The 14,818-nt window shown below is 44.1% G+C and overlaps 1 protein-coding gene across 1 annotated transcript; it reads left to right on the forward strand.

The window, feature by feature from the left end:
* The first annotated feature begins 5,380 nt into the window (after window positions 1–5,380).
* Window positions 5,381–10,435, forward strand: LOC118779924 (GTP cyclohydrolase 1-like). Its single transcript, XM_036532265.1, has 6 exons — window positions 5,381–5,669; window positions 7,606–7,715; window positions 8,452–8,507; window positions 9,240–9,271; window positions 9,637–9,721; window positions 10,222–10,435. Exons 1-6 carry the CDS (start codon window positions 5,387–5,389, stop codon window positions 10,349–10,351), a joined length of 696 nt encoding a protein of 231 aa, XP_036388158.1. The 5' UTR covers window positions 5,381–5,386; the 3' UTR covers window positions 10,352–10,435.
* The last annotated feature ends 4,383 nt before the right edge of the window (window positions 10,436–14,818 follow it).

A 14,818-nucleotide genomic window follows, 5' to 3' on the forward strand; every position in this document is an offset into this window, starting at 1 on the left:
GTGGGAGGAAAAGCAGTACAAAATTTGGTGGAATAAGAAGAATAAAACTATCTGATAACAACAGTGTGCTCACACCAATAAACACTTTCACTTAAAAAGAACGGCTTATTATTTTCATCAAATGCTGGATATTGAGCTCTTAAATAGACAGAGGCTATCTGCCTCCATTTGATCTCTTTGGGGTACTGCAGGTTTAATGCATGTAAGAACACGAAATGCACGGCAGAAGCAGTTGCGAAGTCCCCAAAGTTCTCGATGAGCTGAGCTGCAACGAAAACCAACACACACAGTGCGCTCCCCAAAATCAGAGCTCGAAAAACTGGCGTCATAGAAGGTATGACCCCTCAACTGATACCACAGTCCAGCTCAGGATTCTTCGGTTTTCTGAACGCCTCTTTTAGAATGAGTATGATCCAGTTAAGCTGACCTCAGATCGTTTTGTTAATCAATCTAAATGGATGTGCAATACGTGGTTTTTAAATTTACTTGACAGGCAGAAAAAAATCTCTGGACTTGACTTAGACCTGTAGCTTGATGACTTGCTTGAAATTATCTCATGGCAATCGTGTTTAACTGAGTTCAAACGCTCCGTTTCACCTCTCTTCTGCAGAGCTCATCGACACCAGTACAGCACGCTGTTAACTTGCGAAACCATAAAGACTTGAGCTGTCATTAAACATTTAGCCTCCAGAAGTCAGAAGATTAACAGACCGCGAAATACCCCGTGAGAAACACATGTCCGTCAGCTGTAGAGGTGGCAGAGGGCTATGGCTACGCATTAGACAATTAAGGCTTAAAGTAGGCATTTCAAAGGAAGTCTTTCCTGTGCTCTCCCACTGGCGTATGGCCTCACTTTCCTTCATCATTCATTCAATACGGAACATTCAAACCCGGCCACTGGGCCACAAGGAGAGGAGGCGGAAAATTTAGATAAACTTGATTTTTAAATTGTCTTAAACGGTGTTGTCTGATTTGAAGTAATAATAGTAATAATAATAATAACAGGAACTTTAAAGTTTAATGGATGATCCTTAAGTAAGACTAGCAAGTGTGGAAGTTTTCTGCTATTTTCTCACTACTGGCAGCTTTTGTTAGATTTGCACAATGGGGAACACACAGCACCTTCACATGCAAATACAAGAAAGCACTGAGTCAAGTTAACCTGAAAGAACAGAATAAAACACCAGGAAGCATTCATTTGGAAAAGTGCTTCTTTAGTGTGTGTGAAATAATTTTGGCACACTGTACTGAACTGTGCTGAACATTAGTCTCTGACGTCAACATTTTGAGTGGCAGAGCCAACCTTGTAAATGTGTTATATGTACTGACATACAGAACATAGTGATGATGGTGTACAATGTTCCTGGTTGTGGGAAATAATACAGCACCTTAAGCACACACACACACACACACACACACACACACACTCCCCACACCCCACACCCAACAAGCCACCTCACCCTAAAATGGAAGAAAAAGGCAACAGAGAATTGTACAAGAAAATCAGTAACAAAGCGCTTTGAGAACATCGCCCCAGTATTAGCCTCTCTCCACTAGCTACATATCATATACCGCATTGATTTCAAAATACTTCATACATTTAAAGCTTTAAATGGGCTTACCCCTCCCTATCTTAAGGACCTTCTTCGCCCATATTCTCCAAAATGAACTTGACGGTCCCAAAGCGCAGGACTTCTCATTGTTCCAAGAGTGGGTAAAAATACTATAGGCGTCTACTGCCTTTTCGTACCGAGCTCTTCTTTTGTGGAACAATTTACCCACCGAAGTTCGGGGAGCAGACACAAACACAAAACTCGGTGGATGGTACACCGGCCCTCCCAGCATGCAAATAAGGGAGGCCATGTTGAGAATGTCCAACCGAGTCTTTGTTCAAATTCCAATGCCTACATGTAGTAGTGCACTACAATTGCCAAAGACACTGCCTCCTTCACATACTGAGGTTTCCTAATACGTTGACGTAAAGTCAGCATTGACCCAATGATATGTCGCTTGGGTTCTGATCAGGAGAAACATGATGCTGCAAGATGCACATTCACCCAACAAAATGCCACTTGAGTTCTGATCAGGGGAAAGATGGAAACAGCAGTGATGCTCAAAAACCACGCTCTCTTATCTAAGGCCCCCTCGATGATGATGAGTCAAGGGCTCTGGCTTGTAGAGATCTGTCAAAAATGAACAACTGACATACTCTCGGTCATGTCATTTATCTACACAATAATTCAGGTCAAATACCTGAAATAACCTTTAGAAGCACTTTGAAACTTACACAGATTACAAAAAATACCTGTGAAATGATACTGGTGTGTCCAAACTGTTCCTGCCGGCAAAACCCTTTAATTAAAACCTCTTAGTATTTAGTTGCTGTTGATTAATCTGGCAGCTTTCGCTGGCAAACCCCATGGCATGCAAAGCTGTGCTGAATTAGTCTGGGCCTGAGAGTGCTCCGCAGCACAATCCACCCCTACTGCATTGTATAGTTTCAGTGGCGACATTAAACATAGTCATCCTAAATGCGAAATTTGTTACGCCGCGATCATGAGGTCATGAGACATGGCGCATGAATCTTAGGACTGATTCTGCAATTTATTCATCATTATTTATTTTTTCCAGAAGCACATGGAAGAAAGATCTCACGTTTCCAGATGCCTTGTTGCCCTTGGAAAACACACACACACACACACACACACACACGTCTGTGATTCGCCGGAACCCTCTCTACTGTCTGGGGTAAAGGTCACAAGAGTAGGAAGTCACACACACACACACACACTCACATGCACACCCATACACACACACACACACACACACACACACACACACACTCACATGCACACCCATACACACACACAGGCTGTGTCACACTCATGTCCTTTCCTGGAAATGTGGTCATACATATAGCGGTCAAACTTTGCATGCTGGAAGAGAATTCTATATGTGTCATAAGTCCATTTAAAAACAGTGGTGCATGTTCTTGTGCCTACATACTGGAGTTATGTGGCCCATGTCTTGACCTGGGTTAACTTATTGACTTCAACAACCCCACCCCCCTAATTTTCCTGTGTTGAGATGAAGAATGCGGAACCAGCAGCTCAACAGTTACAATGTTCACCTTGTACACAAGCAGAGTTCTATGGCCCAGTCTGGACCCAGCTCTGCATCAGAGAGCCCACACTCTCTTCTCTTCATTCCACCAAGGATTGGGGTGGGTATGTGTGTTAGTGGGCAACAGAGTGGTGCATTGGCGAGGATAAGGGCTCGTAACTAAAACGTTATTAGTTCAATTCCCTGCTGGGGCACTGCTGTTGTACCCTTGCGCAAGGTACGTAACCCAGTGTTGCATTAGTAAATATCCAGCTGTATAAGTGGATTGTAACCTACTGTATGTGAGCTGCTCTGGATAAGAGCATCTGTTAAATGACAATAATGTAATGTAATGTTGTCAGGGGTTGCTCATCTCTCTGCTGTAAGGCACCCTGTGACTCTTCGCGTGTTTAAAGGTTGCTCACATGACCTCAGTGAAGCTGTGCCCAGTAGGTGCTAATATATTCTCAGCTCACTGCAGTGCACTGGGCAGCTTGTCGTGTGAAAAGCAGTCACACTTGGCGTGAGTGTATCGGGGGGACTGTATTTGCTGCACTTCAGTATTCTTGCCCGAGCTCAGTGGTTGTCAATGTGCGATTACATTACACAGGTTACAATTTTATACATTTGTACAGCTGATTTTCAAAAAGAGGGCTGTATCAAAAAGGGAAAAAAGCAATAAAAAGAAAAAACAAAGTAAAGCAAACCAGGGTCTTTTACTGCAAGTAAAGACTTTTACCTGGAATAAACTGCCTAGGAAGTTCAGAACACTTGTATGCTACCAGACGTCCCCTTTTAAAAAGTGTTGAGCATAACATGAGCTCTTTGTATGATTTTCTTTGTGGTTGGCCAGTACAACCAGCTTTTCACCCACAGTGTTTTCACATGCAGCTTGAATCCAAGCACTCCTATTTGATGTATTGGCTTCCAAGTGCATTATCTTTAATCGCAGTGATGTGTTATTTTGTGATATAAGCGTCCCAAACTTTGAAAATCTCTGTTTTCCTCAGGTCCACTGTTGTGGACCACACTGGATTTGTTTTTCTTCTGGTCATACATTTGCGTGCTTTCCTCACGGACTGTTTCCATATTTAATTTCATGTACATACATAGTTTTGTTAACCAAAATAAAACCGATGAACTGATGTATGAAATACTGCAGAAGTTCGAAAGAGATCAAATGGATTTTGGAAGCAAACAGCAAAAAATATACTAAGAATTAGTTTACTCCAAGTCTGTAGATAAGATTTTAAAGGAGATTTTTTTAAAGGCTTTCTTTCTGTGTCTTTCGTTTCTGTGTCTCCTCTGTGTTCTTCTCACTCTATCGTCACCATTCAGCACTATTACACGAATACACTGACATACTCGTTGCGTGTGTTTTGTGTTGTAATCGCCGTTCAGTTAGAGATTACCATTCACGAATGGAGCGCTTTCCTCAGAGGCAACAACAACGACACGGCACGGGAGTTGGCGTTTTGAAATCTTGCGAACTGCTCGCTGCTGAACAGGCAGGTCACTTGGAAACAAGCTAAGTCCCAACAGGAGGGTGCTGAAAGAGAGTTCACTTTAGCGCTGCTTCCCTTTCGGAGCGCATTAGGGAGCTATATAACTCTATATAACTCTAAACTCATTGTGTATCGGGGGTGGGGTGGCCAATCTAAAACTAATTGAATAAATTCAATTGTAATTGAATAAACGGGCTATATTTTGATATTTATTTAGCGCGAGGAAATGAGTACCCTGCTTTGACCTCCCCTTCTCCGAAATCTGTCAGGCTCCCAGCACGTGAGATCATGTGCTCCTGCGCCAAAGCTGACAGGAGTGGCGAGGCGCATGAGGGAGTTTTGTTTTTAGCGGTGGGCCGATCTGCCTTACGGATGGATAAAAAGTAACTCCTTCAGTTTTTTCATTGATAATCGATTATCGGCGATCAGATGACAGCACCCTCTCCCACAGAGCTCTCTGTTAATCAGTGCCGGTCACGACACCTGAGTAGCAAAAAGAAACATGCTAATGGACGTGACGAAATTAGTACAGCCGATTTGCTGCAGTAAGCAATCGTCCTCTATATAGGCCTAGGGGCCGAGAGGGACCGAATAACGATCCCGGTGTCCACCTGCAGACCGCTCGCCGCACCACAGTGTAGTTATCATCTAAGCAGACATCGAGGCAACTGAGAAATACATATTTTTAAAAAGCTTTAGGATATCAGCAAACAAAACAGACCACCTACAAACGTTGTCCGTTCAAAAAATTAAATAAATAACAAATAAAAGCTACGAAAATGAACGGGCCGTGTAACGGTAAGATTGTCTCCGAGTTTCACTGCCGGAACGCGTTCAGTGAGTTCTCGATCGACGCGAAGAAGACTCCGTTTCAGTGCGACCATGAGAAGTCCCACAAGGAGTCCGAGGACGAGTCGAGGCTGCCCGTCCTAGAGGCCGCCTACACCAGCGTTCTTCAGGCGCTCGGAGAGGACGCTGACCGCCAGGGTCTTCTTCGGACACCGCTCCGTGCGGCCAAAGCCATGCAGTTCCTGACCAAAGGCTACCACGAGAGCATCTACGGTAAGACCGTGTTCTCTCCCCAAAGTGGCTTATGAATAAACTAGAAAACCTATTTCATTACTTTATTGTCATTTAGCAGATGCTCTTATCCAGAATGAATTACATAGATCATAATTTGTACATGCTATCCATTTATACAGCTAAATATTTACTGAGGCAATTCTGGGTTAGGTACCAAGTTACCCAAGGGTACACAGCAGCAGTGCCCCAACAGAAAATCGAACCAGCAACCTCTGGGTTACGAGCCCTGCGCCTTATAGCACTACGCCACGTGCCCGTGTCTGTATACGTGCTGCCTGATGTTGTGGCATTCTTTAGGAGCAGGCTGCTCCTGTGCATTTAAAAACGCTCGTGATAAAAATACAGTAATATTTTGCACGTAATTTATGTATCAACAGCTACCCTGTAGTCATGTACGTGAAGCTTTCATTGGGAAGCTTTATGAACATGAAACTTCTAAATCTATTTTTAATTATAGGTAATAATGTGGCTGATGTATGATCTACCCCGCCATGTATTAAACTATTATACTATAAAATATAGCCATAGGATATGACCAAATGTAAATTACGTTTCATGCAGATAAATTTCACTACAGGATGTAACGTTAAATTCATTTTGTGATTAACAATATAAATATTGTAATGTTATCACCGATGCATGCAGTACTGTGTCGTTGCTAATTAGTTCAAGCATGGAGCTTAAACAATGGACATTTCTGATAAGGAGAAGCGTTGAAAAATGCCAGCATATGCGCTGCGAACCGTGAGTCGTTCGCTTTCTGCAACCGGCAAAATGCGTGTTCTCTACGATTTCTTGTCCCATCGCTAACCAGAGTTGAAAGCCCCGTACAAGCCAACAGATGTTCCGTTTTAATAATAATGATTTAAGAAATATAGTGTCACAAACTGTAGGGGTTTCTTTAACACGCCATCAAAATCTGCAGCGTCTGGAACTTGAAAAGCAGAATATTGTGAATGCCGTGAACTGTTATCTGCCTGGATTGTTTTATGTCACGATGCCATTAGTGTTCATTGCTCATTTTTTTCAATTTTCAATTGTTTCCATATTCTCAGCACCTTATCAAATATTACATTCTTCTAAACCCTCATATAACTCTCTCTCTCTCTTGTGTGTGTGTGTGTGTGCTTATATATATGTGTAAGTATATGTGTACATGTGAGTATTAAAGGAGACACGTGCAGGTAAAGACAAAGATTATCTGTAGAAGGAATTTTATCAACCCAGAGAAACTTTACACTAAAAATTCAGCCCCAGTTCAGGAATGTTCCATCATGTGAGCTTCTTAAATTTTCCATAATTCCACCGACGACCGGAGCACCTCAGTAGAATCAGGAAGCACTGAAGGAAATGAGGCAGAGCACCGTGTCTGGTGGTCCCTCCTCGCATCCAGCACTGGAATTTGCTTGTAGTGACAGAGGTCAGAGGGCCATGTCCTTTGTGGCGCGTTGTTTTGTTTGTTGTACAATGAGCACTTAAACCTGTTTGACCTTTTAATGATGCCCTTACAGCGAACACCACCGTCCTCTTTTCACAACAGCCATCGTCCTTTAACCTTTATGTACAGAACTCAACAGCGCACGGTGGCGAGATCCAAACAGCGGAGGCAGAGAAATGTCCTTCATCTGACAATCAACCTCTCATCACCCAGTCAACCTGGCTTCACTGCTTTAAAAGACTGAGGATCATCGTTTACCTGCTGGCTACATTTTTTCTCATGGCAATTAACACTGAAGCTCTGTCTGTGTAGTCCCCCATTTATAAAAAAATAAGGAAAACCTGTCATTGATGGTACAGCCTAGAAAAAACTGTCAGGAAAGAAGGCAAAGGAGTTCTACAGTTCGCTGTTTTGGCTCATAGATTACACATTGCGTTTTACCCCACTCTGTGTGTGTGTGTGTTTGTGTTTCCTCAGACATCCTCAACGATGCCATTTTTGATGAAGACCATGAAGAGATGGTGATTGTAAAAAACATTGATATGTTCTCTCTGTGCGAGCATCACCTTGTGCCCTTCTTTGGCAAGGTAGGCCTTTGAGGTTCCACTATGCAACAATTTCACAAATTACTTTTGATGAGCTACATTATTAGTGTGGGGGGATCAATGTAGCCACAGCACCATGATAGCAGTCCTGTCAAAGGCTTTGGGTATACATGTTTTCTCTGCTTCCAAACCCCCCTGATGTGGGATGTAAAGACTTTCCACACGTAACCAGTAATGCCTCATCTTCTATATATATGCTGTTGGCATTACTGTATTGATAATGTACATTGCGTTACATATTTTTATTCCAGATATAAAACTTAAAAAAAAACTGGTAGATAGTTTCAGTGAAAAATCTGATCCCGACCATAACTGATTTTTTGTTTATCTTTGCAGGTGTGTATGTCACTGGCGTAGCCTGAAAATCGCTCTTTCTGAGGACATTTACCTTTTTACATAGACCAGCATTAATTAGGAATTTTCTTCATGGAGATGACCTTGTTAATAACCCTCTCTTATCTTTTGTCTGCCTACTGTATAGTCAAATGTAAAGTATGAATCCCATCTATGTATTGTTGCTAAGCAATTATTTGAGATGTCAGTGTCAGGACAGCCACATGGAAGTGTAGAGGCATGTAGCAGCCCTGCTTTTCACAGCTTAAAGGTGCTTAGAGTGTAGACAGATTTAACCCTCATTTATGGCATCAGATTCCTGCCGCTGCTGCTGGCGCTGCTGTTGCTTCCTCTCATTCACTCCTTCTGTGATGTACGTCTTCAGGTTCACATTGGGTATCTGCCAAATAAAAAGGTGGTTGGTCTGAGCAAACTGGCAAGGTGAGCAATGAGTGCACACACATGCGCGCTCACATACACACGCACACGCACATGCACACACTCATACACACACACACACACACACACAAGCATTTGACCCCATAGTCCTATATTTGGCACGGGAGACTAGCTCACTGTGTTAGAATGTAAGAGCAGGAGCCAGTGTGTTAGTCACGACCGGCTACATTCTTATGTTGCCACAGCCCATTGACCAGCCATCTTAGCCCTAAAGCCCACCAGGCAGGCTGTCAGGGTCACTGCCTGACCTCTGCTGTATGGCTCTGAGCACCTCCTTTCTGGAGGAGTGGCACCAATGTTGCTAACACAAAGTGTCAGCACCACTTGCCACTTACGGACACAGCCATGAAGCCCCATCGGCATTCTGTGCGTAAGGTTTGCCAAGAGCACACAGAACCATGACAGTTATGTGGACAACAAATAGAAAACACAGGCACTTACCTCAAGGCTTAATCGCACTATATGTTGGCAAAGAGATGATTTTTTTGCCACACATTGCTGCTTGAAAAGGCCTTTATGAGACTGATCAAGGTGTTGCTGTGGGATGGAACTCAAACCATGATGTAGTTGGATGGACAGTTCCCCCGTCCACATTGCATACGCGAACCTTCAAAATGTTCAGATGTTATGGACTTGGAAACTGGTTATTTCTTTCTCATTTTTGGTTTGGTGCGTCATTCTTATGCGTTATAATTATGATTTTTCTTTTCTCAGAATTGTTGAGATCTACAGCCGACGACTCCAAGGTAAGCACAACTATGTCTGCAGGTGGATATTTGCTGTCGTAAATAATGACTTACATTTTTTTTTAACCGCCATATACAGAATATACATGTATAGATTAAGTGATTTACTGTAGGGTTTCACTGCACACACAAAAGAGTTCCTCCTGGGATTTGAACCTCTGACCTCCTGGTCACATGACAGCTTGCCTCGTCACGTGTTGCTTATGAATGCTAAAGGTTTGTGCATTTCCTTCACCCAATTGTCACGACTGACCAATCAAAGCCTGCTTGCCCCAGCGACACGCCGGTGGTCCCTGCTTTGCTATTGGACGTGTTTCTGCCCCATTCAGCTGCAGTAATTGCCCCTCTTGTGTTCCCCCCTGCAGTCCAGGAACGGCTGACCAAGCAGATCGCGATGGCCATCTCGGATGCCCTGCAGCCTGCCGGGGTGGCGGTGGTCATAGAGGCAGCGTGAGTGACGAACGCTACTGACCATGCCCAGTTCCCTGCGGCCCCTCCCCCTTCGGCTATGGCCCCATATGCACCCTCAGCAGCTCAGTCACCATATATCCACATGGAGAGAGACCTTGACTGTGTGTGTGTATGTGCGTGTATGTGTGTATGTGAGGGAGAGAGAGACAGAGAGAGGGAGAGAGATTGTGGTTCTGTGCATATGTATGAATGTGTGAGAGACATGAATGTGTGTGTGTGTGTGTGTGTGTTTGTGAGAGACAGAGGCTGTGTTAGTATGTGTGTAGTGGTTGTGTATGTGTGTGTATGTGTGTGTGTGTGTGTGTGCGTGCAACTCCAGTGACATGGGGAGTGGTGTTGATGTAGGACTTGTATGTCATTGTGATTTCAGGTACCACATACACAGTTAGGTTCAGCGCATATCTAAGAGCGCATGTGCCCTTGAATTGCGTACATTTGCGAGTGCTCACACCTAGAACATGCATGCTTCTGTGTTCCAGGCACATGTGCATGGTCATGCGAGGCGTGCAGAAGATGAACAGCCGAACGGTCACCAGCACCATGCTGGGCGTGTTCCGGGAGGACCCCAAAGCCCGCGAGGAGTTCCTGGCCCTGACCAAGAACTGCTAAAGAATGACCTGCGACTGCTGTCATGTCACGCAAACACCAAGAGCGCCCTCTGCTGGCCATCCAGACAACACGCTTAAATGTACAGATCCCAGTTATTTCTCTATGCCCGTTGGCACCTCCTCTTCAGTGTTTCTTAGTTTTGTTTTTTTGTTTTTTTTTTTTAGATCCTTTGCATTATGGTGTTGGCAGGAAGAACTACACTAAACAGCAAGCAATGATGCTGTTTTCCTGATAGATCTCAGGTCTCCCTGGGCTTTCCAGGAGCAAATTTCCAACAATCTAACATATCTTTACTCTGTGCCTGTATGTACAGAACATTGTGCAATTTTCCTGCCACGCCTTTACCTGGCAGAGAGGTACAACATTTTATAGGCGTTATTAAAATTAAAATAATACAAAATAATATTTCATAGACTTTATAATTTCGTGGTCTGGTTTTCACTTGACTGCCTACAAATTCTCCTGTCGCTTCCGTGTTGAATGTGAATTGTCTATATACGAGTTTCTGTCAAAGTGAAATTCAGATGCATAATTTAATGCCTGTGCCTATAGATTTGTCTTGGTTATGTAAGGAACGTTAAAAATTACAAACTATAATAAAGATATCTATATAATCATTCAAAATGACACTGAATGTCTTTGTCTTTGTGCTGGAAGTGCGTTAAAGACAATAAAGAAAAGCTAAATGCTTACAGTCTGCAATGCAGAGACTGGCATCGTTTGCAGTAATGACGTAGCAGCGAAATAGCTTCCCCCACAGATATCAAGGTAAGCATTCTCCATCCATTGACAACGGCCTAACGTGTTTCCGATGCCCCAGAAAACGTACAGGCTGGACACAGGTATGGTACCACTTGTGGATTAATACAGCACCTGTGGTCGCATTTGCACAGGCTCCCATAACTCTCTCATAACTTTCAACCGAAAACGTTTTGCTACAGTCACACCAAAGATAGTGACCAAAGATAGTTCGAGATTGTCGGAACCTATCATCCGCATTTCTGTACGTCGAAGTACAAGTACACCCTGTTCCTGTAGACAGGACGCGGTCATATTATCACACCTTACATTAAATAAAAAATATAATCCTGATTGATTTAAAAATGCAATAAATGTGCCAGGGCTACACGTGCACACGTACGGTGTGTTAGGTGGCGGGGACTGTCGCGGTGGCGAAAACCGCTTTGTTCTGGCTGCTTGGCATTAGTCCTCCGACAAAGAGTTATAACTTGGAAGTTGATGGCAGTGACATCAGTTTTTTCTTGTTGCTGTTATCATTTACTTTCAAAAACATTTCTTTCCGTAACATCTATTTTCTTTTCTTTTGTACTTTGTTTTAGTAAAACTCAGAGGTGGACACCCTTCAGAAAGTAAAAGTCCTGCCACGTATTTGTTCCACCCATGCACTACACCACCTGAATTTAATTAGCACAACTCTTCAGTCAGGTAGAGGAGCTAATTAGTGAAATCACCTTGTTTAGTGAATGGCTAGAATAAATACATGGTAGGACTTTTACTTTCTGAAGCCCGGGTGTCCACCTCTGGTAAAAATCAAAAGGTAATTAATAATATGTAAATTTAAGTCATTTGCCTCCCTGCACGATATACTTGCCAAATGAATGAAGTACTATTAGGTATCAAGACACGTACGGGCTGTATTTGCTGTCATTTATTTTATCAGTGAGTACAGCGACTGTTTGCGAGTTCGTGTGATCTGTAATCCAGCACACAGCTCCACCTCAGAGCATAGTACAGAGCATTACATCATTTAATGTATTACCCTTGAAACTTAGGCAGAAATCGATAACATGATCTTAACCCAACAGTTGTTCCCGTCTTTTTAAAATGTATCACTGGGGGGAGCTCTATCACCAGAGCTGCATGTGGTAGCCTTAGAACACCAGGTGTCCGTTATAATAAAACTAAATGAAGTAAAGCAATTATGATATTGTTTTTTCACTGCTTTGAAGATTCGGCTTAATAAGCTTTATAGTCCTGGAAGTGAATTAGAACGAACAGTTCTCTTTGTATGTATTGATGGGAAAACTCTATAGGCTTCTCTTCAGAGAGGAAGGTTAATACAATTATGGTGGATGAGTCCACTCCAAAAACAGAAGAAGCACAATGTTTGTTAGCGCTGCAGAATATTAGAACAGTCTGTGGCCCAGGCTTCACTGCCTCACCTAGCCATGGACCACAGACAGAGTAACTTCTGCGCTCCAGACGCTCCTGCGAAGACTTCCACACTTTAACGCCATTATGTGACACAGACCAGTGTCTGTTTCAGGTTTTGAGGGACTGTAACCAGAGTAATGCAGCAAGCCTTCACAGCAAAGGAAACACTGCTATGCCACTGTCTTCACAGCCTTGTACCTGTGTGTGTGTGTGTGTGTGTGCGCGAGTGTGCGTATGCTGACTGAATGCATGTGTGTTTTTCCGTGGTGTTGTGCAGAATTCTTACATACCTTGTTTTACAATGCTCTATGCAGTTTCATCCATCCATAGCCTCACTATCATGCTGAGGCCTCCTGGATCTTACCGCTCTGATCCCTACCCCAGCTAACACAACGTTGTCTCAATGTTTCCGTAAGAATGCCACAACATACTGTGAAGTGACTCCTGCCTGTCATCCCCTACTGTTCCTATACAGTGCAGGCTGAATCACTGCTTTACGAAAATGGTGGGAAAGACACACAGACAAACACACACATGCGCACACACACACAGATGACCACCACATACACACTCATATATGCATGACAACATGTCATGACACACACTTATACAGGCTCACACTCTTGTTCATTCATACTGGCATGACAGGAACCTTAAGCTGGATGCTGAAATCATATGGGCATATAGACAGACAGATGACAGTAGTTAGGGGAATGGTGTCATAGAGTACCTAAACACATTGTCCTTTTAACCAACCAATGAGATTGTCCTGGTGTTGCTGAGCAACCATTCAAATTGTTAGCTAAAGCAAAGGAGTGTGGAAGAGCTTGGGGACCAGGCCTCTAGACAAAGCCATTATACAGAGTGGGTCTGTATTCGTGTTGTACTCTGGCTACTGTTTTGGCTCCACTTCATGTAAGCCTGACTCTCATGCAGTAGGAACGGGGTACAATGAGGAAGCCTGGTTCCAGCTCTACGGGGGTAATATGGAGCCTCTATCTAGACAAACTGTGGCATGCAGTGTTAAGTCAGGTTTTACACCTCTGACTGCGGGAAATGCAACAGGAGGGGTTCCTGTGCTGGGCAGCCGTCTTGGCTCCACCTCACGGCAGCCTGATTCCAGCTCTGCTGTGGGAAAGGGGTTATAGAGTTCAGCTTTGCATCTGTTCTGCACATTCGTCTGTGCCTGTCTGTGCACACATCCATGAAACACTGCCCCAGGCGCTTTGTAAAACTCCTTTATTTTCAATGGTGTGCTTCTCTAAGAAAAGAAAGAAGTAGGTCCTGTTTGTTTAAGCTGTGCTGCCAGAAACCCCAGTACTAAGCCGGCATTTGGCATGTGCTGTGCGAAAAGTTTTCTGGGGAAAAAACAAAAGCATGTCAGAGTCGCAGACGGTCACTCCACTGTGCAGCGGGCTGTTGACCGAAAGAGAAGCAGGGTTTGTCCTACAGCCCCTGGAGCGGTCGAGTCGGGGCCCGGACCGCATCAGCTAACGCTGTCAAGGAAACACAGAGTGCTTGTTACCCAAAGGCCTGGAGAAATACAACACATCAGAGCAGTGGAACAGTTCAGCGGAGCAGGGGGTGGGGGTTGGGGGTTGGGAGCTTGGTGGTTCATCACCTCTTACTGTCTTTAGTATCCTGAAGAAATCCGGGGGGGGGGGGGGGGTGTGAGGGCACGGTTAAGGCTGTCCATTCATAGTCATTTGTGCTGATGTGACCTGCTGAGGAGGAGGTACTGATGGGTATTTCCTACCCCTAAACCACCACCACCCCACCCCCCCACCCCCCTTTCACAGGTGTGGCCCATATGCTGCTCCCTGGGGGCGGCAGTCAGCTTCCTGGCAGGACTCCTCGGCGCCCCCGCCTGGATCCACTGGCATCGCAAGCATCTCAATTAAAAGAGCAAGTAGAGGGGTACAGGAGGAGCAGAAAGGGGTGCAGGGTTACACCCTCATGTCCTTTAGGATGTGCTTGTCTGGCAGTCAGGCCAGGATCAAGGGTAATGGGAACAATGGGAACCCCCCCCCTCCCCCAAAAAAGGCATAATTCAGCGAATCAAAAACTGACTTGATGGCCAGAACCTCCCAGCAGTCTGCAGTAGCCCTTTCACTCACTTCACTTTTTCACCGATGGTAGGTGTTGGCTGGAAAAATTCTTCGTATCTCTGTAATATGTTTGAAGTTTTTTTGGTTGAATTAAGAGAAAGCCAGAACTTTCCTTTTCATATGAAAATGAAAGAGTCTTTAAGAATGTTAGTGTTAGTGTTGGTGTTTGTGTTGGGGGGGGGGG

This window comes from Megalops cyprinoides, chromosome 1 (genome assembly GCF_013368585.1).
Source record: "Megalops cyprinoides isolate fMegCyp1 chromosome 1, fMegCyp1.pri, whole genome shotgun sequence".
In the NCBI taxonomy this organism is placed as follows: Eukaryota; Metazoa; Chordata; class Actinopteri; order Elopiformes; family Megalopidae; genus Megalops; species Megalops cyprinoides.